Source organism: Oenanthe melanoleuca, chromosome 4 (genome assembly GCF_029582105.1).
Source record: "Oenanthe melanoleuca isolate GR-GAL-2019-014 chromosome 4, OMel1.0, whole genome shotgun sequence".
NCBI classification, from domain to species: Eukaryota; Metazoa; Chordata; class Aves; order Passeriformes; family Muscicapidae; genus Oenanthe; species Oenanthe melanoleuca.
The window spans coordinates 61,861,766-61,888,376 of record NC_079337.1 but is presented as its reverse complement, the minus strand read 5'-3'; the positions used below and the strand labels follow the sequence as shown (position 1 = coordinate 61,888,376).

The window sequence follows — 26,611 nt, the reverse complement described above, 5'->3', positions numbered from 1 at the left end:
GTCATCAGTCACAGAGTGAGAAGCAGCCATTTCTCTGTGTGAAATGACAGGCAGCACTCTGGGGACAGCAGCTGCATCCCTGGGTTCCTTGGGCTGAAGACTCGATGTTGATTCGTCTTTTGTCATAAGAAATTCCTGAATTTTCGTGAAACAAGAGCTTTTCTCAGAACATAATTGTTATGGTGGTTTTCTGAGGAAGGAAAGCATGGGATTGTTGTCCTTTTACTTTAGTTTTTTTTTGGGTTTTAACTTATAATGTCATGGGGAATTCAAGTGGCAAAATATTACAAAAAATAATCTTTTCTCTTCTGTTGCTCCCTTCTCCAAACACACCAACCACCTCTCCTGAAAGGAATGAAGTTTTTTTTCTACAACCATTTCCTTAATTCTCTGTCTGTGCTGATAGACAGGCAAGACAAGATAAAATATTTTCACTTTTATTTTCATTTCACAGGTCCATGAGAGACAATAGGAGTTTTAGTTGACGAAGCACAACACAAGTAGATAGCAGGAAAAGAAAAATAACGTGTGTTTGGTCAGCAACCAATCTTAGCATTTTTCATGGGAAAGAAATAGGTTTGACTAAGTTTGTGTGTTCTAACTTCAATTCAAAATACATTTTAATTCTATATATTCTGTTTAGGGGCCTTGATTATTTTGGTTTAGTTTCTTTGTAATGTGAGAAGCTTTGTTTTTGTCCTGGCCTGCAACTGGATCTCCAGCAGTCTGTGTTTGTGGCAGGGTCTTCTATTCTAGTGAAAGTGGAAGTTCTTTGGTACAGAGTGAAACTGAATTGGAAATGTAAAGGGAAATACCAGATGTCTGCAGTTTAAGCTCTTCAATATGTACTTCCTAGTTACATTAAACAGAAAAGAGCATTTAGTGTCTTCACTTGTCTGAATGGTTCATACTTTTTTGTCCAATATTAAATTCCTGTGATGTTCTCTTCCCCATTTCTCAACATTGTTCTTTGTATAATCCCTTTATGACAATTAGCAGGGAAAGATTTTTTTTTCTGATTTCTATAGCTTTTCAAGCTAGTGAAGTAGTAGTTCTTCAATGCTCAAGGTAATTTGCAATAATTTTGAAGGGTTGTAATTCCTTGTATATATGTGCACATGAGCATATATACACAAAACAGCTGGAATACATACAAAACACCACTGATTTCTTTTGAAAGGGATAAAGTCATCTCAATCTGACATCACCTAATAAGCCTTCCAGGTGTTTTTAAAAAAATTACCTTTCTCCCTTGTTTACTAAATACTCATCATAGTGTTTCTGTGGCAGTCTACCAGCAAACTTAAAGCTCTCAATACAGTAAAGAAGATGCTGTCCTTAAATGAGTTGGTTTTGGTCATTTTAAGATACTTTTAAGCTTAGAAATTACCTATTATTCATGGTGTGTTCTTGTCTCATCATTTTTGTTAGCAGATCAGAAGTAAATGGAAGGTGATTGGTTTCTTTTGAGCAAGTGTAGCCAAAGTTAATTAAATTCTTGTGTTTTCTATGGCTAAGCCTCTTCTTTGGGCTGGTAGAATGTTGACAGCAGTGTTGTAAATTTTTTTCAATCTGCCTGTCACTCACTGCCTGTGAAAGTGCTGAGGGAATGACAAATAAATCTGTCATATGCTAAGGAAAGAAGAAAGGCATGTTAAATTTTGGTTTATTTTTCAGTCCTTCTCAGCCTGTTGCAGCTGCTGGCCCAGATGAGTTTTTGAGGGTGCTGCTTCTCTTCCAGTCACAATTTCTCAAAGGAAAACTCAGTTGCTATAAAGTAATTACTCGATTTTCACACTCCACATCCTCCTGGACAAAATAAACTTGAAATCCATCGAGCTGCCTTTCCAAGCAATTGTTTCATTACTCCAGTCAGGAATTTCTGTGTCTGCCACACTGAGTAGTGCAAAGCCTGTGGAATGGCAGTGTTAGGATTAGTCTGTGTGGGAGTCATCACCTCTTCACCTCGGTGTTCCCCATGTAGGTAAATCCTCTGCAGTCTCATGTTCAAACAGGAGCAAAATCCTCAAATTCCTTAAAGTAGAAAAGTAATCTGATCTCAAGCTGTTTATTTCTGATGTTTAGAATAACTGGTTTAGAGTTTGGGGCTAAGATGATGACTAGGGTGGCTGAGGTGAGAGTTCCTCAGGCTGCAGTGCTTGCCTGTAATTAAGGAAGGAGAGGTGGAAGAAATTCTGCAATTAAATGGTTTTAATTCTGGCAAAACTGCAGTAAAATGTAATGGGATGGAACATATGCAGGGCAGTCCAGACTTACTTAGCAGTGACAGAGCTAGAGAGTTTTCTGTGCTCCTCTGCAGCACAGGAAGCCTGTTGACATTAATGGGTAGAAGATCTAATTACAAGTAAGAACAATTTCAAGAAATAAAAAGTCATAAAAAAGACACAAAGGAGTCAAAATTTGAGGGGGAGGTATTTTAAAATAGGTAAGATCACATGAAATCAAACTTTCTTCACAGTTGGGTTCTAAACCAGGAGTCTCCTATCTAAATTTGTTTGCTGAAGTATCATCACAGGAAGAATTGGTCATGCCTTGCAGGAGGTGCTCCCAGCTCACAGGACTGTGCTCCTAGCCCTGCCTCTCCATCTTCCATGGCTGCAGTCACATGCCCTGTGCTGTCTGACCACATATTGTTACGAGTTCAGACTTCCCTAAACAACAATTTCAGTTTCCTTTGGAAGAAAAAAGAAACTGCAAGCCAAATTACCTTTTTTCCTGTACCACTTTGTAACTTGGCAGTGATCTCCTATTCTTTAAAAATGCATCTCATAAAGATGCTTCAGTCCTCCGTGTATGAGAAGAGAGATACCTGAGGAAGTTGGGTGGCAAATTTGTTTAGAAGTAATTTCTTTCTCCCTTGTATTAATAATTAAAATAATCCTACCTGGATACTGAAGTAAGATCTATACCTATGACTGCATGTATATTGCAGGTATTTTACAATTATGGTTTGCAAAAGTGTTTCTGAGAGGAGGTATTGAAGAAACTGTTGATGTCCTACAGCTGCATGTCCAAAGTGGGTTCCAGGAATTGCACCTCATTGTTTACTGCTGAGATACCAATTGAATACATCAGAGCAATTCCCAAAAATGAGAAAATCAAACTATACCAGAACGGTGTGGGAAAGTAAGATGGAAGTGAGAAAGTGGTGACATTTTCTATAGACTTTTAAAAAATCTCATATGAGAGCTCCATTGATATAGAATGCTGTGCTGTATTTTGCCATTCTTTTAAAATATGAATGTTTTATCAATAGAAAAAAACATAAGTACACCAAACCTGCCATAGATAAACCTTGCAGGTTTTGTCAGAGCCTGTCATTTTCACGTTTTTTATCATGATCTAGTACATTAAAATAATTCTAGGCATTTCTAAAATTTTTTGAAGTGCTTGTAGACACATTGGAATGCAATATTTACCCCTGTACTGCCAACCCTTTTATATTATGCTGCAGTTAGAAGCACTGCTAGAGCCTTTTCATTATTCCAGCCAGCTCCCTCTCAGACTAGAGTCATAAATCTTTGTAGCTTAGTTGCACTTTCTGAATAATACAGGGAGTCATAAATTAAAAATGAGTTTCAGACTCCTGAGTAACTTTTGCATTTCTGAAAAGTTGACTCATTGAAAAAAAAATTTCATCCTACCTCTTCTGTTGGAATGCTGAAGTTGGTTTGTGTGTGTTAGGATTGTTTTTCCAGACCTGCCCCTGACATATGGGCTTCTTAATTTTTAGCTTTTAAGCATAACTTTTCACATCATGTTTAACTGCTAGAAAGAGCATTTGATTTTTCACATCTGCCTGGAATCTTTTAGGTCTGTTGAAAGTGCTGGACTTGAGGCAAGCTCGCAGGAGAGATTTTCTGACAGTCTTAGAGAATCCTCAGAGAGCCAAAAACCTTGAGACATGGGAACATAGCTCTAGCTGGAGTCACATGAGCAAAGTCTGAATTCATCAGAAAAGCTGAATCACTGGATGAGTAATTGTCCCTAGCAATCAGAGGACATGGCTTCATGTGTGTTTACCAAGCAGAGCTTTAAAGGCTTTGAGAAATTGATTTCTGAATAGGTTGAATTTTAGGGGTTTTAGTTGTTTGTGTCTGGAGAATAATGTATAATTATTTATGGGATTATTTTCTGGATTTGAAAACCTGTACAAGGTGAAGGGACCTACTCTGGTTCAGCATAATGCTCCCAAAGTACTTGTTTCTAAATTCTAGATTTCTGCTTTCTTGACCATCTTCTTTCTTTCCTCTTGCCACTTTTAATTGAATTTTAACTGCCTTCTGAATGATGAGCTGGTACTATACAAGTTGGTACTATATAAGCTGGTACTATATAAGTTTAGTACTAGAAAATTAAAGAGAAGATTCAAAATACGTGATTTTATAAAATATGTGATAATGCCTGTAATGAGCCACCTTCTGTGCTTTTTTACAGTTAGTGCTTACCTAGATAAAGGTGCACTCTTTTAACATCAAATAGAACTGGTAAAGCCAAAAAGACAACATGCAGCTAGCTCTGTGAAAGGGTTTTAGTTGGTGAATAGATGTCTGTGGTGCCGAGCTTTGTTATGATGTAGTAAAAATGTATCTGTCATAGGGGAACATGAAACACCCTTGTAGCTAAATCTATCCCTTGAAGTGGAAATAGTTCTGTCATTGTATTCCAATAGCTAAAATAGCTTTAGAGCATCAACAGAACACTCACAAACTTTTACTGCTAGAACTGGAGCAGAAAAAAATCTCACAAAAGTATGTGGGAAATGGTTCATGTTATCAGTTCTCAGTAGGTAAACAAACAGCTTCTTGGGGTTTTAAAGCAGGTAATTTATGTAGTTTCTACTCAGACATAAAGACAGTATTTCAGCCTGTTCTAGCCTGGGATTTTCTAGCCTGGGATTTTTGTTTGGTTTTTTTTTTAGTTTTGTTTGGTTTTTTTTTTTTTTTGTTTTTTTTGTTTTTGTTTTTGTTTTTGGTTTTTTTTTTTTTTTTTTTAAATCTAATAGTACATTTGTGTGTGTAGCACTTAACTTGTTTAATAATATTCAATACAGAGGGAGGTTGATTCTTCCACATCTACATCCAGTGCTCAGGTAATGGATTTGAAATCAAAGTAATCATTCCTGATGGTCTCTTAGCAGTTATGTGAAAAGATAAAGGCAAGCAACAGCTTACTTGCCAATATTTCTAATTTATAACAAAACTGTAACTGGAATGTGGATTTTTTTCACTGTTAGAGAACAAAAGCTATGACTTAAAGTTTTCATTAACGTGAAATGCAATTATTATTTACTAGCAAACATAACAGCACTTTGTTCTTATGAACTATTTCTTATTTTCCTCCTTCTATTACCACTGGTGCATATCTGAAAAAATATGGTAATCAGTTTGGATTTGTTTTTTTATTTCTTTTTATCTTTTAAGGTTCCTTCTAAGAGAGATGCAACTCAAAGTACCATCAAAGAGGAAAAAGTCCATCTGTTGAAGTATAATATAGGAGATCTAGTGTGGTCAAAAGTGTCTGGTTTCCCATGGTGGCCATGTATGGTTTCTGCAGATCCTGTTCTCCATGCCTACACTAAACTAAAAGGTATGTAATTCAGATTTCCTCAGGTCTACCAAATGATTGCTTTGGAAAAATTCTGTTCTTCATCCATGCAGTTGATCAGCAACTTGTTGTCAACAGGGATGTTAAAATCATGTAAATGCTATTCTTGAGCATATAGCAGTGTGTCTTCTAACTCAGGTGTTCTCTGAAAGGTACCAAAATTGTGATCTGTCAACTATGTGGAGTCTTGTTAAAAACAGAAAAAAAACCAAACCTGATGGTGTTTTTCATTGTTTTTGTGGAGATGCCTGGTGAATTGATACAGGCTAAAAAATTTTATTAAAGCTGATGGGAATTAAATATTCCTGATGATTATGGTTTTCTAAAAGCAATCCATAATTCAGACAGCTACATTTTCTCTGGTGCATAGAGTCAGTACTGATATCTACAGGCAATATTGGTTGATTTTAAATGCAGGTGCTACCAAGTGTTAATGAAATTTTTAGGTATTAATCTGTACAATTTCTTAATATCATTTGTATCTTTGTTCCCTATTCTGATATCTGAAACTTTTGAGGCTTAGTAGCAATAAATATTTAGACTACACAGAGTTGGAATGGTTGAAGGCAGTAAGGCATTGAGGTGGATTGCCAAACCTCATTCATAGGAGGTTTTAAACAATGGATGAATGAATATTCTAGGATTATAGCTAGATTCAAAATTGGTAGTAAACTAAATAGATTCTTGAGAACCTTTTCAAGGATCCATAATGCAGTTATGTAATGGTTATTATAGACTCTTCAGACAAATTTTCCTTGTAGCAGTCTTTCAGAATTTGGATCAGGCAGACCCTGTCATTTTTAGTCTTTGGATTATTAGGTGTATTATGACATAAAGAGATGGATTTTGAGAGCAGTAGATATTTATTTGTTCCTATCAATTACTCTGTTCCTTGAAAGGAGTGAGGTTTATGTTCATTACCAGAAATCTTTGTGGTATATTTTTATCAGAAACAATAGAAACAGACCCAGCAATACCCAGTACCAAATATCTGAATGCAGCTGTGGAACACAAGCAGAAAGAAGGGCCCACGTACTCTGTAATGTTGATTTCCCTCTCTTTGAAATAATGGGAATGATGGTGATTTCTCATATTGCTCTGGAATTGGTTTGGGCTTGCCTTTTCCTTGAGGAGTTTGTTTAGTCAGGGTCTGGGCAGCCATCCTGACTACTAAATGCATTCTAATGTGTGTATTTCCACAAGTAGGTATTTCCAGTCTTACCTTCCACCTACTCTTTATTATTTAGGCACTATCAAAAGTCTCTTCTTGCAAAAAGAAAAGATCTTTTATCAGGGAGTTGTAGAAATACTGAGCTACATCTCTTTATTTCTCATTTCTGTGCTTAGGATCAAGTGTTTGTAAGCAGTCTGAGTTTCTGGATGTTGATACTTGATTTAATCATTCCAGCTGATTAGGCTTGATAAAAATTAATAACTCTCAACTTGTGGGAAGTACATTTTTATGTAAGAAAGTCTGTACTGAGTCTGGTAAAGCTCCATCTCATTAAATATCCTGTCTCTGGCTGTGGTCAGCCACAGATGCTCAGATACAGAGAAACAGCAGGGAAGTGGTGGGTTCCCAGAACACTCTCCCAAACTGCCAACAACTAGTTGTGTCAGGATTTTGTGGGCCAAAAATTAAGTTTCCCTATGTAACAACCATTAGTGAATGCCATGATTTTATCCAGGAGCATCGGTACAAGTTCAACTCTCAGAGGATACCTGAAGATTTACCACTAGGTTCAGTGACTCTAGTAGTAGGCACTGTTATTTAGTCACCTTAATTAGGCAATTGCAGCTGTCCAGCATTACAATGCAAAAAAACCACAGTGTCTGCCTGCTTGGCAGATGGGCTTTGGCAGATCTTTACAGGTGGTTGGAAACATCCTGTGGCATCTCTGTATCCAGCCAGAGCATCTTGGTAAAATAGGGAGATTAAGTCATAAGAGCTCTGTAGTCACTACTTAAACATTTTTTTTGATGAGCACAAATTACTGTGCAAGAGAATTGTTCCTGACTATGCAACACTGGAACATAATGTTAGACTGCTGATTGAATGTGTGATGTGTACAATCCCAAGACTTTCCCTATGCCCTTCCTCTAGATTTTCATGTTGATCTCACATGAGTCATCATTTTTCTTGTAGTTCTCATAGATGTTTTTATAAGTAGTGTAAGTTTGTAATTGTTATAAAACATTAAATGTATATATTAAAATTTTTGCTCATACCATTAATTAGGTTGATTTCGTTTTACCCTTCCAGATACCACATTTTACAAGTTTAATCAAATAACTGTTGGCTGAATCACCATGAAAAGAAAGTTCTTTCTAACTCTAGAAACCCCAAAAATAGTGTATGAAGCAATCAACTAGATCTATTTGGTGACTAAGCCTGAAGACATGCAGTGGAATCTAGACCTAGTTGGAAGTCACCTGTAACAGAGACCTGTGGGTGTTACTTGTATCTGCTGGGTCCATCCTTACCTGAGTTCCTCTGAGTCTGTGTGTTGGACAAACTGGTGTGGTGGCACTGGAGGAATCACAGACACTGCAGGGAGCTTAATTAATCTAGCAGGATTGAATTTGGAAACACACAAGTGCAGGTTAAAACCATTTCTGTTTTTAAACAAGACCATTATTTGAAAACTTAGCAAATCTACAAGTTCTAATGAGCAAGGTGCTAGAGGACATCTTAAGTATGGTCTCTTACCTCTGCCATTTAAAAATTAATTGTTAACTATGAACCCTTTGATGAATTTTGAAGGTGGTTTCTTTCCCTTCTCTGTAGAATTGTTGAGACCTTTGGAAGGGGAAGGTTGTATGCCTGTATCATACCACAGTGAAACAAAATTCCTCTTGTTTTTCTAGGAGATAAAAGGGAATACTTTTAGTTTTAGAAGAAAAAATGTTTCTTATTTAGGTTTTAAAACTCTCCCTTCAGCCAGCCAAATTCTTTACTTATTTCTTTGATTCTTGAAAAATCTTTATTATTATGGAGTTTTGATTGCAAGAGTTAAAACCAGATTAAGTATGTGTCTCTGTTTAAGAATATTAAAAGATAAAGTTTAGGAGACTCAGAGAAGAGGCTGAGTGCTAAAGCTCTCCAAGCTGTGGAACTTTCTCAGTGTTCATTGAGAAATGAATGCTAAATTCATTTTCAGCAACACCCAGACCTACATGTAAAGTTAATATACATGGAAAACTGACAGATGATTGTAACCTGGAGTTAATTCAGCCAAGCATGTTCTTGCTGGGAGTTAAACTATTGAGCTTTTGGGTCAGACTTACTCATACATTATATCTCAGAGACTTTCAGGCTAGTTTAAGTGGGTTTTTGAAAGGTTATCGAGTTTTATTGTGCTTTTGTTATGGCAACTGTAGCAGCTTACAGTCTTGAAGTCTGAAAATGCAGAGCCTTACCAATGTCTATATCTTAAATACACATTTTTTTAAAAATTTTCAGGACAGAAAAAGAGTTTTCGTCAATATCACGTTCAGTTTTTTGGAGATGCCCCAGAGCGAGCCTGGATATTTGAGAAGAGCCTGGTGCCCTTCAAAGAAAAAGACCAGTTTGAACAATTATGCCAAGAGAGTGCAAGACAAGCCCTCACTAAAGCAGAGAAAATAAAGGTAAGAGGTTACCAAATCAGGCAAGATTTGGAGCTTTTTATTTTAGCATTACAGGTATGTACAGATATAAATAGGTATTATAAAAAGCTTAAAGACAGCTTGTTTTACAGGATCTTGCAGTTTTACATTTCATTTATAGATGGAAAGGATGGGGTGGTGATTCACCACTGTTTGTTACTCAGTAAAAATTAGTACTCTGCTTTGTCATGGATTCATGTGTGGTATCAGTACTATCAAATACAGCTCCATTGGAGCTCTGAATTACAGATCTGCATGACAGTCAGTCCCTTGGGGTTGCTTTCTGTTCTTGTCAGCATTTTGAAAACACAGGTGGGCAGGCTCCTCACAGGCTGTCTCCTCTTGCAGATGCTGAAGCCCGTGTCGGGGAAGCTGCGGCCGCAGTGGGAGATGGGAGTGAAGCAAGCCAGCGAAGCCGTGGCCATGCCAGTGGAGGAGCGCAGGGCCAAGTACACCTTCCTCTATGTCAGGGACAGGCCTCATCTCAACCCTCGAGTGGCCAAGGAGGTTGGCATTGCTGCAGAGCCCTTGGAGGAGATGGATGAGTCATCCTGCTCAAATGAAGAAACCACTCCAGATCTGAAATCGATGAAGGAGTCTGGCATTCCTAGCAAGAGGAGGAGAAGGACATCAAAACTGTCTGCTGATGATGATGCACAAGAGAGCAGTCAGTTGGAGGATAACAATACTACTCCTCAAAAGTCATCTGAACAGGCAGATTCCAAAAGAGGGATAGGTTCCCCTCTCAATAGAAAGAAAACTCCATCATCTACCCCACGAAGCAGAAAGGGCGATGCAGTATCTCAGTTTTTGGTCTTTTGTCAGAAGTACAGAGATGAGGTTAGTGTCCTTTTAGCTGTTATTATTGTTGATTGCCTCTTCTCATTTCTGTACTTGAAGAAACTTCTTCAGTAAACAAAAATTATTTATTACTACACAATCCATAATATTCTGGGTTTGACAAGGTAGGCCCACATCAAATCTTATTCTAGACAGAAATAGAGAAAGAAGGGAATGTAAGTGAACAATATAAACAAGATAGTGGTAACTGCCTTTGTGTTTCAAGCAAAAATTGTATTAATATCTTCCCACATAAACTAATAGTCCTTTGTATTAACCATATTTTGTCTTTAATGTATGTACAATATAACACATATGCATGCATATATGCTCAGGCAAATATAACAAAGATGATGCTGTTTATGGCAATCTGCTTGTAGATAGCTTTTACATTGTTTCTGAGGACATGGCTCAGTTGCTTCTTTGTGTTCCCTTATCTTTGAGCACCTTAAAACCTCTTTATTTACCCAGAACCTTTTGCTGGGCTTCCAAAGAAGCTGCTTACCAAAGCTTGTAAAAAATCACTGTCAGTGTGTGCAATCTTCTGGGACATAAACTAGGTCCTCTTGAAGCACTTATTCTCCATTATAAGGTAGAATAAATAAATACCTTGTTATCAACATTTTTTAGGAAGACTGTTAAAAATGTAAAAACACTACTGCTGGTGTAGCTCATTACTTTAAAATCAGGACTATCATTTTTCTTCTTACAGCCTTTTGCTCCATTTGCAGTACTGTTCCATGATCTAAAGCTAGTGTGATATCTTACATTTTCCTGTGTTTGTACTCTTACATGTTGTTCACAGAAGGATCAGGAAGTTAGTGGTGACTTTGTCATACTCTAGCTACTGAAAGGTTGACTTCATTATAGCATATTTGTTTTAGAAAAGAATTAATAGATGTAAACTTCATAAAGAAATATTGGAAAGCAGATTCTGTTGTACAAAAAAGTAGTTGTGGTTCAACTTGGGATCTTATTAGATCATTGAAACTTAAGCTAATATTGAGAATGAAAATGAGCACAATGTTACATAAAGCTTTTAGTGGTTTGGTTAAATTGAGAAAAGCGTTGGCATTGCAGTTTGCTGGCTCTGGACAGGAAATGGTTCTGTAGCCAGACCATTAAATACAGATTTTGACATATTAATTATGAAAAGCTGTATGGGTAAATCATCTGTCTCATGTTGGAGACACATGAATTCTATTCACAGTTCTTCTGTAAGTGACATTGCAAGAGGGAATTCATTGGCCTTCAGTGTATGTAGCAAGAAGTCTTTTGCAGTTGTGAGGGACATAAAATTGCTTCTCTGGAAGAAATGAGATTATGATGGCTGGTTTTATGGACTCTTAGCCCAACATGCCTTGCAGAGAAGAGATGTGCTGAGTCTCTGATATTTCTGTTTCCTTTGCCAGTTATCAGGCATTGTTCCCTACTGTGGTTATACTGTAGTTCTCAAATTAATAGATGGAAAATATGAAGACTATTAGAATATATGAAATTGAGGAAATGCTTTGTCTTCAGTGTCATTTCAGGAAATTTAAAGACTTTCTTAAACTTGAAATTTTCACTGATGGTAGTGGCTAATGTTGCACAAAGTTTAAGTAGAAGGAAGTAAGTTTAAAAATATTACATATTTTTAGAGAAGGCATCCTACTGTTTCTGCTTAGAATACCTTTTAATAAGATCTGTCATGAAAACCCAAATCTGCCTGAATGTGTGATCCATTCTAGCAGGTACAGAAACACTTCTGTGGGTAGAACAGAACTAGGTTGTGAAAGCTGCAGATACCTCTAACTGATTGTCAAAAGAACCTGTCTTCTCATTGTCTTGATTGGAATTTGACTGGCAAAGTGAGGAAACACCAATTTAGATCATTATGCTTTTTGCCTTTCATGTTGCTTTTTAAATGGCAGGTTCATGCCATTGGTGGAAGGTGGAGGTTGTGTCAAATCTACTATTTGGAGTGTCCCCTTCTGTTAGGCTTATCTGGTTCAACTTGCATGACTTTCACCAAGAGTTTGTTGTGTTGTAGATGTTCTGGTGCTTTGGAAAGAGTGATAATGTTGGCTGAAAAACAAACCTGGTTTTGAGCTAATTTTATTGGTGGCATTGGGGAATTCAGTGTATGCTTTTCATAGTATTTGCATATAGAAACTTAGAAAAAAGGAATATCACAGACCTGAGGAGGCTCTCTGTCCCCAATCTTGGGAAGGGACAGAAATCAAAGGGATGACTGAAGACTACTCTTGCAGGGCTTTTAGTAATATCAAGGTCTCTTAAAAGTAGAGCCATTTCTACTGTGTCTTGCTTGGGAGTCTGGCTTTGTGTGGTAGTGAGATTCATGTATCAGTTTGATTTTATTATTATTTAACTGCTGGAGAACATTTTTAATGATTTAAGAGACACATTTCCCACATCCCTGAGGGAGGTGCTGAAAGCTTGGAGCACTTCTGTGGTTGTAGTGATGCATTAAGTGTTTTGTGCAGTTACCAAAGGAGTAAAAATGTATTTTGTGCTGTTGAATTATGTGCTTCCCCTGTGAAAAATATAAACCTAGTAAGCATTGGAAGGATCTGACTAGAGATAAAGGTATAATTCAAGTAGGAGGCAGACAGCTACACTGTTTACATGAATTGAATTGGCCTTGAGTCTGTTGTGAGGAAAATTAAGGAATAATTTCACTAACAGAGAGACTTTGGAGAAGACTACTGAGCATTTTCCTTGGAGGCCTTATTTGCAAGGGTCCCTTCACCATTAAGAATTCTGAGTGTCTTTTCCTTGTCATTTCACAGTACTGCTAGTTAGCTGAAAGTAATTTTTATTCTTACTCTGTTGAGACAGGAGGTAATGTTAATGTGTGTCTCATTTGTCTGAATAAATCTAGTTATTTCTTGGAGAATTAAATGGCTCTGTGCCTTCATTGAGCACAATGGCCTGTACATTTGTGACAACAGCCAAAATTGGTGCTAATTTCGTGTCCTGAAGTGAGATTTGTGGAAGGGTGTATCTTGTGCGTTTATATTCCTCCCTTCCAGTAATGTGAATCCAGTTGTTGGATTTTAATCAGACTTTGAGTAGAGGCTTTCAAAGGTATTTGTACTCCTCAAGCTTTATGCAGATGGATTATGCCAGATAGAAACAGGACAATTCTGACTATTCTACTAGCAGAAAAAGCATCAATTTCCATACTTAGATACTGACCAATGGAAGGAAAGTACTGCAACTATTTTAACACCTTGAAAAGCAGCAGTCACATTTGCATCCTGTTTGATAACAGGAAATATAGTTTTAAGACCATAAATTCGAAGAAATTAGGTTTAGTCATTTCATCTTATCAGAAAAATTGTATTTCTGTTCTGTTGAATGGTGTTACTCTTTGAATGATTTGTTTTCTTGACCTAGTTTTTAATATGCTCTGTGTTTTTGAGGTTATCAGTTGCATCACCCAGGATTTTTGGGAATGCTGGGTAATGAGATGAGGATTGCTTTAAAACGTACTGTTTCATTTCTGTACAAGCATAGAGTTTTTTTGACTTATATGATTAATCAAATCTGATTTTCCTTAAGTAGAAGTAGGAGTGTACTGAAGGAGTTTGGGAGGATTTTTTCTTTCTTTTTAATACTGTTTTGTTTTTTTGTTTTTGTTTTTTTTTTTTTGGTGTTGAATACGCTTCTAGAAACTCTACTAACCTTTATGTTGATGGATATTATATGTCCTGCCTATAACATAAAAAAAGATGCACAGCTCGTGAGTTCCTAGTATTCATATGCCTAATACAAAAGTAATGAATCAATACAGGAAAATGTTGCATCAGATGCTAATTTGTGTAAATCTCTCTGCTGAGTTTGGTGTACTGAGTTCTATGACTAATGAGTTTTGCTGTGAATTGATGGATTTCTTTCTAGACAAGCGTATATTCCAGTATTGCTTGCCTGTCATTTGTGGATATATATTTAAACTTCACTGACAAACAATGACCACAGCACAAGATTTATACTTGCTCCACGTCCTACATTTTTTGAATGGCAAAAGGCAAATACATAGTTCCAAGATTAGTCTTAATATTTCTGAATAAGCAAGCTGATTTTCTTTTTTTAGAGACAGAGAGGTTATTCAAAGCAAAACTGGATACAGTAGGTTTTATTCTAGTTCTGTCTGCAGCAGAAATGTTAGATAACTTGTTTGTATCCAGTTTTCCAAAGTGATGGAAGTGTGTACACCATTTTTTCCAATGGTCGCCCTTTTTTTAATTCAACCCTATTTCTGCATGTATAGGTGGTTGCTGAACATCCAGATGCTTCAAGTGAGGAGATTGAAGAGCTGCTCGAGTCGCAGTGGAACATGCTTAGTGAAAAACAGAAAGCTCGCTATAACACAAAGTTTGCCATAGTGACCTCTCCCAAATCTGAAGAAGACTCTGGTAAACGTAAAACTGTGCTAGTGTACTCTAACTAAATTTGATATACATAGTGGCGTTAAACTAAGCACATATTTGAGACCCTGTAGGGAAAACAGCTTTCGCTGTTTTCCAGTTTTAATTCTTGGTGTTTGTGCCAATAGCAAAGGAATGCCAATGGTTACAATAAACGCAACCCATGAAGTCTACATTTCTTGCTCATTGTTCTGAAAAGTTGTTCTATGTAAACCTTCTGCTGTTTAGACATTGCTGATTTCTCATTCTTCTTCTGCCCATAAGCAGCTGCCATTGCATCCACTGCTTGTTACAAGTGGATGGTGGGAAGGGAAGATGAAGTGTTACTGCTAGTAAAATTTGAGATGTTGTTTTTATAGAACAGTTAGAAACGGTTTAAAAAATTTTATCCTTGCTACACCTTTTCTTCATGTATACCTGAAGTGTATTACTTCACATCATTATCAACTCAGGAAGAGCTATTCCAAACTTTATTCTGAACCCTTCACCCATTTGGCATTTTATTGTGCTACTCAAAGTTTTTAGGACTTTGTGCAATTTTGCAAGTACTTTAGTTTTCTTTCCTTTTATTTTTTGTTGCTGTTTTCTGGTGTTTGTTTTTGATGAACGGTCTCGATTGTTTTCTAAAATATTTAAGGAGGTTTAGAGTCACTTATATGAGAAAGGACGAGGAAGAAGATAGTTTGCCATTTCCATGAACTCTACCAAATTTAACTAGCTATCATTTTTCAAATTTAAATAGCTTTACAGCATTGTAAGAAGGCTTACTATAAAAGTATTAGAAGCCAACAGGTGCTGCTTTGGGCAATGACAAGAATGAGAGGGAGTGTTTGAAAGTTTGTGAGACTTGGAAAAACTTGTATAAAAATGGCAGTCAGTTTTGTTAACTATCTGTGTGTGTGTGTGAAATAACATAATTTTGTGGAAAATTTGAAAAGTTTTTAACTTTAAATTTTAAGTGTTAAATATTTGGATATCAGTTTAAAAAAAAAACACATTCTGTATCTCTCAAGGTTCATCATTGAAGAATATTGGAGAGGCCAAACGTAAAGTGTTTCAAGACTCACCTAAAAGGAGATCAAGATCCAGAAGTAATTGAAATTTGTGTTGTGTGCAAATAGCTCATCATTATAAGTAGCTATTGAGTGTATTTTTTTATGTAATCACCCACGTATCATAATCTCTTTATTTTATCTCAGATGTTGTCTTCCTTGACGTTAGAACTTTAATGGATCCCAAATTAAATATCTTAACACTGTAGTGCTGAATTTTGTTCACCTTCCTCAGTGTCATATTGCAAGAAATGTAATTGAAATTGTACCTGTACCAGGTGTTTCTAGTACATATATTGTGTACATTTATAGTTATCTACAGATGAAAATATGTCAGTTCACTTGTTCCCCATCTCAAATCCTCTTATCTTAAACTTGGAAGAATGTTGTGGGATTTCTTTTGCTGGCTTTTTGTAAGTAGCAGGTTCTCCTGGAGCCATTTCAGTCTGCTTTGTGGATTTAGTTTGATCATAGACTATATCCTACCTAGATTGTTTAGATAAGAACATTAATTTGAAAATTACCCGTATTTTCAAGTTGCTATATTTTTAATATTTGCAGATACTTCTTCCCACTGGAATAGAATTCTTGTAGCTGTAGGGCCATTTTCAGTTAACATATTTGTGCCCCTGGAGCTTGCAATTTTCATACTAATAATACTCTAGCTTCATGAACTAGGGAGTACTGGAGAGTATAGTTATGTTATCATTTCATCTTGATGAAACAGACCACTTCCCAAACCCTTATCTGTCTCTTTGAGGTGCAGACAATAGTGGAACCTGTGGCAGGGGTATGTAGATTACTCACTGACCTTTTGTATTTAGCAGCTGCTTGAACTTTACCATGTAAATACACTAATAACTTTGTGGTCTAAAATGGCCATTGTGGTTCTGTTCATAGGATTCTGGTTCATAAAGGCAAGGGATCTTATGGTCTCGTGTAAAATACCATCAGCTTGTTAGAGTCTGGAATTGCCATACCAGAAAGAGAATTAATCTGTGCAGTTGGTGATAGCTTGTCTTTTTCAGAGGCCCCTTAGTAGATGTCACCACTTAAAGTAGACTTAAGGAGGAGACTTGAAAAGCAATTTTAGTGGTAAGACACAAAGTGCCAGGAGAGTTAAAAGCTGCATAGATTAGTCACGTGCAGTCTGATGATACCAAACAAATGTTGGGCAGTAACATTCTGATCTTAAATTAGTTTTTGTATAGGTAGACTCATCTTTGTAAAATAACTTGAATATGAAGCAGTTGGTTTGGATTTGCTCTAGAGTTAGTCTTCAGCACCAGAAACCAGATCCTAAGCAGGGTCATCAAACTGTATTAATGTTTAGCCATGTTTTAAAAATAATGACTGAAAGAAAAGTACCTTAAATAACTAGATCACTTCAAATAATTTCAAAGTGGGTTTTAGATTATTTTTCATGTGAGTTTCCCCATCCCCCATCCCAAGGTAATTTACATGGAAATAAAAGAAACCAAAAAAAGAGGACAAAGGAGCCTACAGAAGATTTTGAAGTTCAGGAAGCACCTAGGAAAAGACTCAGGATGGATAAACAGAATAATCGGAAGGTAATTATGTCATTGGTTTGTTGGGGTTCATTTATAGCAGCACCAGTCACATTGCTGTAGTTAAGTTTGTCAGCATTTCCATTTTCAGGATTAAAAAAGAAATGTCTATATATCATACCAAACTGTTGTCAATATTCAGAGGTACTTGTGAGCTTACCACTGTGGGGTTTTTTCCTTTGGTTTTTTGAGGATGGAAGTATGACAAGTTGCACTTGCTACTTAAGCTGTTTCCCAGAAGAATGTGCAGAGGGAGCCATGACCTCTCTGTGTTGCTATGCTCTATCTGTAGTTCTTTTTTTTTCCTCCTGATTTGGAGTTAGTTTTACTGGAATATAAAAGAAATACCTTTAGTCGAGTTACTTTAGACAAAAGTCAGAAGAAAGCAGGTAAAGCAAAACAGAAAAACTACATTTCACAAACTAGAAGGCTGTAGGACATTTTAGAGCAGCAACCCTTTTCTTGGGTTAGGAGACTGCAGTAAATTTATATTTATCACACAAACCACAGGCGCCTTTTCTGGTTAGCTTGCTTGTGAGAATGAGAATTTTCCTTACATAGGTCACTATGTGTATGGACAGAGCACAAATCTTGGGGAGACTCAGGCACAGGTTTATTTAGTAGTGCATGTAGGGCAGTGCATGTCAGGGGTTTTACTTGTGTGGAAAGCTTAGCTCACACATGTGTTGAGGTGAGTTACTGCAGTATCATACTGTAGTGTGAGTACCATAGAGCTGAGCTCAGAACTTCAGCAATCATATGAAAACTCTCATAGAAGGAAAGGTGGTAGATTTATTTTTTAAATTAATTGCAAAGGTCTTATTTGTAGATGTCAGTTTGTTTGGTGGGTTGATTATTTTACTACTTCTGTTGATATTGTAGATATTAAGACAATTTGTTGTCTTAGAGTTTAATATATTAAAAAAAATAGAATTTCAGATAGGTTTAATGAGCTGATTAAATCAGCAAGGGACAGAGATAATTGTTAATGTTGTTACTTTTGCAGAAAGAAGGGCCAAAAGTGGTTTTTGTACTTCTTGCTGGAATGGACTAGTTGTTGCATATTCATGTGACTTTCTAGGAGCAGTTTTTCAGACATTTTTAAACTTGTCTAATTGATTTGAATGCACTATAATACACTAGATACATGGAGTACTGGAGTTTACTTATTATAATTAATTCCTCCTATAAAGTCTGTGTTTTGACTGTTCTGAAGGTACTTTCCAGTCCCACCAGCATTTGTACACTACAATTAACCTACATTCTCAGAAGTAGGATGAAAGGTGGTTGCAGTGTAGTTCATGCATAGGAGGTTCTGGTATCTTTGGTGCTGTGACACACTTGTGAATATACCAGCAGGAAAATAAATAACTGAGGTGAATGGTTCTCATAATATTTATAGCACTAATGGTGCTGACTTTGTAATGTACATTTTACAAATGTTGTTTTCTCCTGGTCAGTTTATCAGAACTGTTTACAGGGGGTTTGATGTTTGTAAATATTAGGGAGTTTGGAAACTAAATGCATATAGCAGGGTTTGTGTTCCACAAGAATGGTCAGATATGGTTTGCAGTTTGTTTTAGGAATTCTCTCTTAGTCTTTTTCCTGCCTTCACAGTCCCAAGGCAGTTGCAGGTGTATGTGCTGCTGCTTAGTAGAATATTCAGTGAGTGACAGTGACAATATCTATGTAATGATGCAAAAATGCAAACATTAACCATACACCTTCTTCCTGCTATTCCCAGTTTACCTGCAGGCTTTAGTTACAATCATTTTGGATAGGAGGAGCTTTAATTTCATGACATTTTACTTCTTGCACAAGAGTTGTGGGTTATACTCTCCCTTTGTCCTTAATTCTTAATTTGCAAAATCAGAATGTTTTCACATAAAGTAACTAAGCCATATGGAAGTTTTGAAAAACTAATTTGTTCATTGTTCCTTAAATGTTGTATATGAAATGCACATTAACAAAATGGGGGTTCTGTAAAATGTACTTTAAACTTAGGAATGAACCATCCTGTACATTATCACAGAAACCTTAGGATTGGAAGGGGCCTCTGGAAATCATCCAGTCCAATCCCCCTGCCAAGACAGGGTCATGTAGAGCAGGTTACACAGGAATGTGTCCAGGTGGGTTTGGAATGTCTCCAGATATGGACACTCCATGACCTCTGTGGGCAACTGTTCCAATGCTCTGCCACCCCAAAGTAATTTTCCTCATGCTGAGGTGGAGCTTCATGTGTTTTAGTTTATGGTCATTACTCCTTGTCTTGTCACTGGGCACCACAGAAGAGAGTCTGGCACCATCCTCCTGACACCCTTTTCTTTCATCTTTGCCCAGAAGTGTAAGAGTAATCTTAGAAAACTGATACTGGGAGCATCTGGTGGCATTGGTGGTAGGGCAGCTTAGTCTGCTTAGAGCTCAGTAACAGCACAGTGTGGCACATCTGTCTCCATTTGTGTTTATTTTTACAAAGGAAATCAGTTCTCTGGCCTTTGGGGTGTTCACCTGCACATTTTTGGTAAAACTGAGTGTCAGATGATGACTGTGAAAAAGCATGTAAAGCATTGGAAATATGTGTAAAGCTCTCTGTTTAATAGAGTTGTGCTTGTTAATCAGGTGAGCCTGTGTCAGGGTTAAGTATTCTAGGCTAATGTTTTAGTAATTTGAATGAATTTGTAACATAAGAAATGGAAAATAATAGTGGCATGTGTAAGGAATAATGTCTTAATTTTGACAAAGATTTGACAAAAACTTCCCCAGTTTTTGGCTTAAACTTTTAACCATGAATTCTCGATCTGGAGCAAATTTAGGTGCTGTTTATTCTCCCTTGAAAGTAGTGGTTTTATTTTGGAAATGCTGAAACAATCTTAACCATAGTAATTTTAGAAATGGCACTGCTATAAGTTGTGGAGTTGGAAGCAAGCCTCTCTGAGACTTAGAGTTCTGCACAGGGTTTACTCTCAAATTTCTATACTAATTCTGCAGTTTACCTTCAATAATTAAAGGTTTTAATTTGATCAGATTGTACAAAGAGTAGTAAGGATAATTTACAAGTTTTGTGTTCATTTAGCGCTCCTCCTTTTGATATGCTGAATTTGGGATGGATAAGTGGGATGCTGAAGTACTGTGTTCTTTAATATTTCTCATTTGTTTATGGGTTTGTTCCCTGTGCTGTAAATGAGTTTTAAAATTCACTTAAGTGGGGCTACTTTAACTACACTACCATTCAGATATTTGTAAAGACACTTTCTTTTTAATAACATAAATCCAGAACTAATTGCCAGTTGTATCCAACCACTCATAAATTAGGAGTTTTTTTATTTTTTTCATATTTTTTTTTGTGACAGAGGGAGACAAGCAATGACAAAACAGCAAAAACAAACTCTTCTAAAGTCACAGAAACCTCCTCTTCACAAAAGAACCAGTCAGGTAATGTGGTCAGAATAAGTTTTAATGTAACTTTTTCAATTAAATAATTTTAAAATGCCCAGGTTGTCTGAGGCAGCTGGCTAAATTCTGCTGACTCAGCGAGCAGTTGCAGGCACTGTGCCATAGCTGGGGGGGAGCCCTGTTCCTTCACTGTCCTCCTGCAGCTGGATCCTGCTCTGAAATTGTGCACTGCTGACTGAGAGCAGCAGTTCACAAGTTCCCCGTGTGATGGCACCAGATTAAAGCTGGTTCCTCGAGGTGTTGGTGAGCAGGGAGCAAACCCTGCTGCTCCCCTGTGCCCTCTGCACTGGCCCTGTAAAACAAGTGCAGTGACCATCAGTGTCATCAGGTAATCTGGGGTTTTAGTCCTTCAAAATGGTGCTGGATGGGAGGCAGTGTGGAGCATGAGAGGGAATTCTATAGAACCTTGGATCCAAACACCAAAGTCACACTTGCTAATGATGCTCAAGTTTAAGGTAACTCCTATCACAGCATCTCTTCAGGTGTTACAGTGATTTGCCAAAGACAGGTGAGCTTCAGCAAGTCCTGCACAGTGCAGAAGTGATGTGCCATAGCTAATGTGTGGTACTTTGCTCCTGTATATAAATTTTCTCTTAACAAAGTGTTAGTAGTACTCAGATTGTGATGAGCTCTTAGGCCCTCTCATATCTGTTACCTCTGCTTTAAAGAGGTCTTAAGTCACAAGATTCTTTGGTTTTAATAGAAATGAGACAAGAAAAAATTGGGAAAACATTTCTTAGCACATATTTGATTAATGGAAACCTTTATTTTTAAAATAAAGCCAACATACAGGGCTTCAGAAACTTCATGTTCACTCAGTCCTAATTAGGTGCCCAGAAGATGTACCTAAATAATTCCTTTTTGTATCTGAAGGACTATTTTAAATGGCTTCAGGGAGATAACATTTTAAAGTTCCAAACTTCACTTTGTAAACCAAAATTATTTTACAGCAACGAAAAATCTGTCTGATGCATGTAAACCTCTGAAGAAGCGAAATCGGGCTTCAGCAGCAGAATCTACAACTCTTGCTTTTAGCAAGAGTTCATCTCCTTCAGCTTCCTTAACTGAGAATGAGGTAAAAAAAAAGTGGTGTTTGCACACAGCCATATAATTACAGAAATTATCAGGTGTGAATCTTGTTTTTTAAAAAAAAAAAAAAAAAGGCAGAAATCCAAGGCGAATTCTCTAACGTTGGTGCTCTAGACAAGTTCCAGTTTTGGCCTCTGTGAAACCTGTTAACGTGTGCATTGCAAATCATTTATTGTAACAGGAGCGTCTGATTTGGGGACGTCGAGATATTATTGTGGTTTTTAATGTATTTACCAACAAGGTTTTAGAATTGTAACCTTCTATTAGAGGCAAAGTAAAATGCCAGTGTGTTCTGTATTTTCTTCTACAGACTTTTATGTAAGTGTACTACGTTAGTTACATTATGTAACTCAATATTGTCATGTTGCCATAGCTTTTATATCAAAGCAAATTTCTTAATCCTCTGTTTGATCTAGAACTGGACAGTCTTCTGAGCAGAGCCCCTTTTAAACTCAGATTAGTTTTCAGGCTGTTTTAGTGCTATTTCTCTGTGATGCAAATAGCTCCAACTCCAGTAGAGTTAAACAGGCAGTGAAGGATGTATCTTTTTGATACTTGCTAATCATAGTCTTAGCTCTGCACCTTTGGAACTGTAGTTCTTCTCAGTTGACATACAATAAATGAAATGTATGTACCAGAAGTGTATTCATACAATCCATTAAACCATTCCCCAAGTCATCTACACTGTTAAAACCAGTCAGCCAAAGAGTGGCAGCATGGGGGTGAAGTATGCATGCTGTTTTGCAGGTGGGTTTGGATCTGTAGTTGGTAGGATTTAGTAAAATATCCATAGACAAACAGCTTCACCCACTTTGTGTTACAAAAACTGTAGAGAAAATACTTGCCTGCTAACAAGGGAATAGGGCTTCCAGCTCTCCTAGAGACTTTCATCTTCCTTAACAAATGCATGAGGTGCTGTAATGAATGCAGTTAAAATATCTAGGCAATGTTCAGTAAACAGTTTACCTTTGGGTAGGGAAAAAAGATTGCATGTTAATGGCTGTATATCTTAACTGTAAATGGAAAAACATTTTAACTAGAAGAACCTCAATAAATACTCCCTCCTGTACCCCAATAAAACAAGCAAAGGAGGTCCCACAAGAAGTAATGTCCATAGCAGCTGCCAAGCACAGTAATACTTACTTTGCTTTCTCAATTGAGAGACTCCCATCTTTTGACTTAACAGCTTCTGCTGGATTGGCTGTGCTGATGGGATTGCTGTGTAATGGCTATTTTGGGACCCTCTGTTCAACCAGACTAGTTTAGGGAAAAATCTGGAGGGGTTTTGGCTCAAAATATGCATGTCTAAATATTGTGCACTCACGAGGAAGATTCTTCTCTTTCTCAAGATTATGATTATATAATGAATGAATTATCCAGAAGTCCTTCTTAACAAAAGACTCTTTTTTCTAGGATTTTGGATTGTAACATAATGGTTCACATGTAAGAAAGGATGTAGCTATATCTTACATATGGCTGAGATGGAAATTCTAAAACTTAGCACTAATTTACTCAGCTACTGCTAAACAGTAAAAGATCTGAGAAAAATCAACTTCATACCCTGCTCACAGAACACAGATACACAAACTAGAAAGTGAATTAATTGTTTTCAAGGGGTTAAGATATCAAAATAAAGTCCCAAACAGGATAACAGAAAACACACCTTGTTAAATAATTTTGAGGGACTGGGTGCAGGGGGAAGTAGATGAATGGGCTAAATCTTTGGATTGGTTAAAGCTACACTGACCTGAACCTGGGCCAGCCAAAGTTTGGGCCCAGTTTGTTTCCTATATTACATATATTTTTGCCTTTCAATAAAACAAAAATATCAGGCATGTGTTTCAGAAATTAATATTGACCTGCTCTACAAAACAAGGAAAGACAGAAATTCTGGATTGTGTGGGCGGCTCTTAAAAACTTTTTGCCTTTGTGTATTTTTATTTAGCACTTGTCCAAATGGCTAAATATCTGTGTGTCCTGAGAGCAATCATCTGGAGAGAAACTTTCCCAGTATTAAGGGAAAGCTTTTTAAAAATAGGCAGAGTCAGGTAATGATGAAAGCCTTGCACAGCTAATTGAGTAGGATGTAATTCTTTTGAACTTTAAATAGATTTAATGATTAACTTTCACATTTCTGTGTTCACTATAATACTTTTAAATGTTGGTTTAGGTGCTCTCTTATCAAGTATAAGAAAAATTCTCTGTATTGTACAAGCACATACATCTCCACAAGGTTTATATATGAGGATTCTGGGGTTTTTTTCCCTCCTTCCTTCTCCTTTCTTTTTCCCTCATACTCTTTGTGAACAGCTTGTTCCAGAATGGAACCTGGATGTGACTGTTATTTGTCAAGAACTGTTGTTAGCCACACACCCCTTAAATGTCTGTCCTTTACAACCAGGTTCTAGGAAAGATGTGATCAGTTCTTTCTTGTTTGAAAGATGCATCTTATTTGACATTTAAAAAAAAATATTTTGAATGCTTTCTGTTATTATTGGGGATATTTTTTAAGTGGAGTTTATTTGAAATGCTAAAAAATTAGACAAGGCCAAATTTTTAATTGATAAATTACTTTGGGAGGGAGATAAGAGTGGTGGGAGTGTGGACTTGTTCAAACGGATTTATAGATGTGACTTATTAAAGGTTTACTCCCTTCAAAAAATTGGGCTTTAAAGTTGTTTTAAGATGGGTGGACAGAAGCAGCGAAGTGTTTACACAGGAATAAATGAATTGCATACCTGCATTTAATTTTGAAACAAAATAATTTTACCTCTAGGCACTTGACACAAGTCACTTATGTGAAATATGATTTTGTTGAAATATAATTCTTAATGAGCAACTGGTAGGCCAGATGTGAAAAAGATATTCAACACTTTGAAGTCTGCAAAAGCTTGGAATAGTTTTTTACTGGCTATGTAAGACTTCGTGTAAGCATCTGAAAGCACATATTTGTGAGATGAGATGCAGGTGGTGTATTTTAATTTCTTCTTTTACCTTGGCCCTCCACCCTCCAATAATGTAGTAGGTGCCAGTAAGAGTGTAATCAGTATTTTTTTAATAAATAAAAAAGACTTTAAATTATCATTACTGCTGGATTATTGGCACACTTGGTGTGTTTGCATGAAACATATCTGCTTTAGCTTTTCAATCAATTTTTGTGATTATTGTCTGGCTTCATTAAACTGAATGAATTTGTTGACAGCAGATAAGTGTCAAAGTATTGTGCAGTAGGTACTACTTACAAATTTTGTCAAAGAAACTGTAATCTTTTCCTAAGAGAGGACAAAATAAAGCATATGTAATACTCTCTGAGTTAGCCAGCCTGTCGTTCATCACACCCTCAAGTCTGAGCTGACCAGCAGATGGCAGCTTAAAGAAGCCTGAGAAAGATTTGAAGAGGTGCTTTTATTTTAATTTCATCACATCTTCCTTAGAGGAATTCTTTCTTCCTTCTGTAACACCCAGTGTCAAAACAAGCTTGGTTCCTGGTTATAGCTACAAGTTCTTGTGTTTCCAAGGCCTAACAATGCAAATTATAATAATGCAAGCCTTAATGCTCTTTGTCTGCATATTGAACAGTGGCTTTTTCCCCATTACTGATTTGAGACAGATTTCATGCATGTGCATTTTTAATGGGCATTAGCATGTATACACAAAGGAGAAAACACATGCAGCTCTTAAAAGGTAAGGTGTTTGCTTGAGGAGGCAGTGGTGAGACGTGCACAGCTTGCAACTCAAAAAGTACATCAGCTCCATTTATCAGCCCTGGAGTCTAGTTGTCCTAGAGTATGCAACTAAAAACTTACTGAAGGTGAAAATAACTGACTTTTTGATCCTAAGAACAGGAAGGAAGAAGGGAATTTGTGTTATTTTAAACAAACTACTGACCTAAAGAAAAAGCAGTTGCAGTTGACCTTGCAGGTTGTTAAACAAAATCACTGTGCTTCTAGTAGTTCATTCAAGCTTCCTGCAAATGTAATTCTTTCTTCTAAGCATTGCTTAAGGATCAGTTAATGTATAGTGCCACCTTACATCCTGTGACTTAGCAGACAGTTGTTTCCTGTGTTTGTTTCTCTATGCCTGTGAATTTATTTTTTTTCCCATTTGAAAGCACCAGTAGGCAATCATGGGTACATTTCTATGGAACACTGCAAGTAGTTGGACTTGTTCCTTGCTAAGCCTGTGCTAAAGTCTCTAACATTTTACATGACCTGCATCACCCACCAGATCATACGGTTTTGTTACAATGGTTGTATTTTCATGTGGAAAAAAAGTTCTAAACTTCACTTTTGTTCTTTGACAGCACATTCTGTGTAGAAAACTAAGTTTTTAATGTACTTTTTATCCTCTTGTGTGTTACTTAGGCTTCAGAGTGCAGAGATCTGTTAACTGAATGTTTACATGATGTAGGTTTTTATTCCGCATCCCCTACCAAAGTATCATGAGTATCTGTAGGCAATTTTATACTGTTTTAAAATGTTCTCATAGTTTTAATTAACTTTCCAGGCAAATTCAGAAATGCATAATATCCTTATCTGAAACGTCTAACTTCTGCTAATAATAAAAATGAAACTTGTCCCAGGCTGTCTTTTTTTTGCTATTATAGTACTGTGTACACTTGTGGCACCGCATACTTAAAGAATTTATCTAGTCTAGCAGTATGGGCCAAAATATCACTCTTCATTCAGTTCAGGAATTCTTATATGAAATAAAGGAAATGTTAACTGTAACTCAATTGGCTCTGTCAGTTTTTCTGTCTCTGTGTGGGTGCACGGTAGATGGTCTTTTGAGTACAGCCTGACTTGTTTGTATGTTGCTTATTGACTTACTCTTACATAAGTTGTTCTTAGAGTAAAAAAAAAAAACAAAAAAAACCAAAACCTCTATCTTGTTCAGATTT

The 26,611-nt window shown here is 36.7% G+C and overlaps 1 protein-coding gene across 5 annotated transcripts in view; it reads left to right on the top strand.

Moving 5' to 3' along the window:
- The window catches only part of NSD2 (nuclear receptor binding SET domain protein 2), a 98,183-nt gene that overhangs the window by 49,221 nt on the left and 22,351 nt on the right, over positions 1–26,611 (top strand). For 3 of the 5 annotated variants that reach the window (XM_056490958.1, XM_056490959.1, XM_056490960.1), the window contains 8 exons: positions 5,445–5,610; positions 9,092–9,258; positions 9,625–10,116; positions 14,393–14,537; positions 15,563–15,640; positions 17,054–17,172; positions 20,520–20,601; positions 21,573–21,697. In XM_056490958.1, the coding sequence (XP_056346933.1) occupies positions 5,445–5,610; positions 9,092–9,258; positions 9,625–10,116; positions 14,393–14,537; positions 15,563–15,640; positions 17,054–17,172; positions 20,520–20,601; positions 21,573–21,697 (1,374 nt within the window). The remainder of the gene's footprint in view (positions 1–5,444; positions 5,611–9,091; positions 9,259–9,624; positions 10,117–14,392; positions 14,538–15,562; positions 15,641–17,053; positions 17,173–20,519; positions 20,602–21,572; positions 21,698–26,611) is intronic. The other 2 variants (XM_056490961.1, XM_056490962.1) reach the window with 2 other exon arrangements.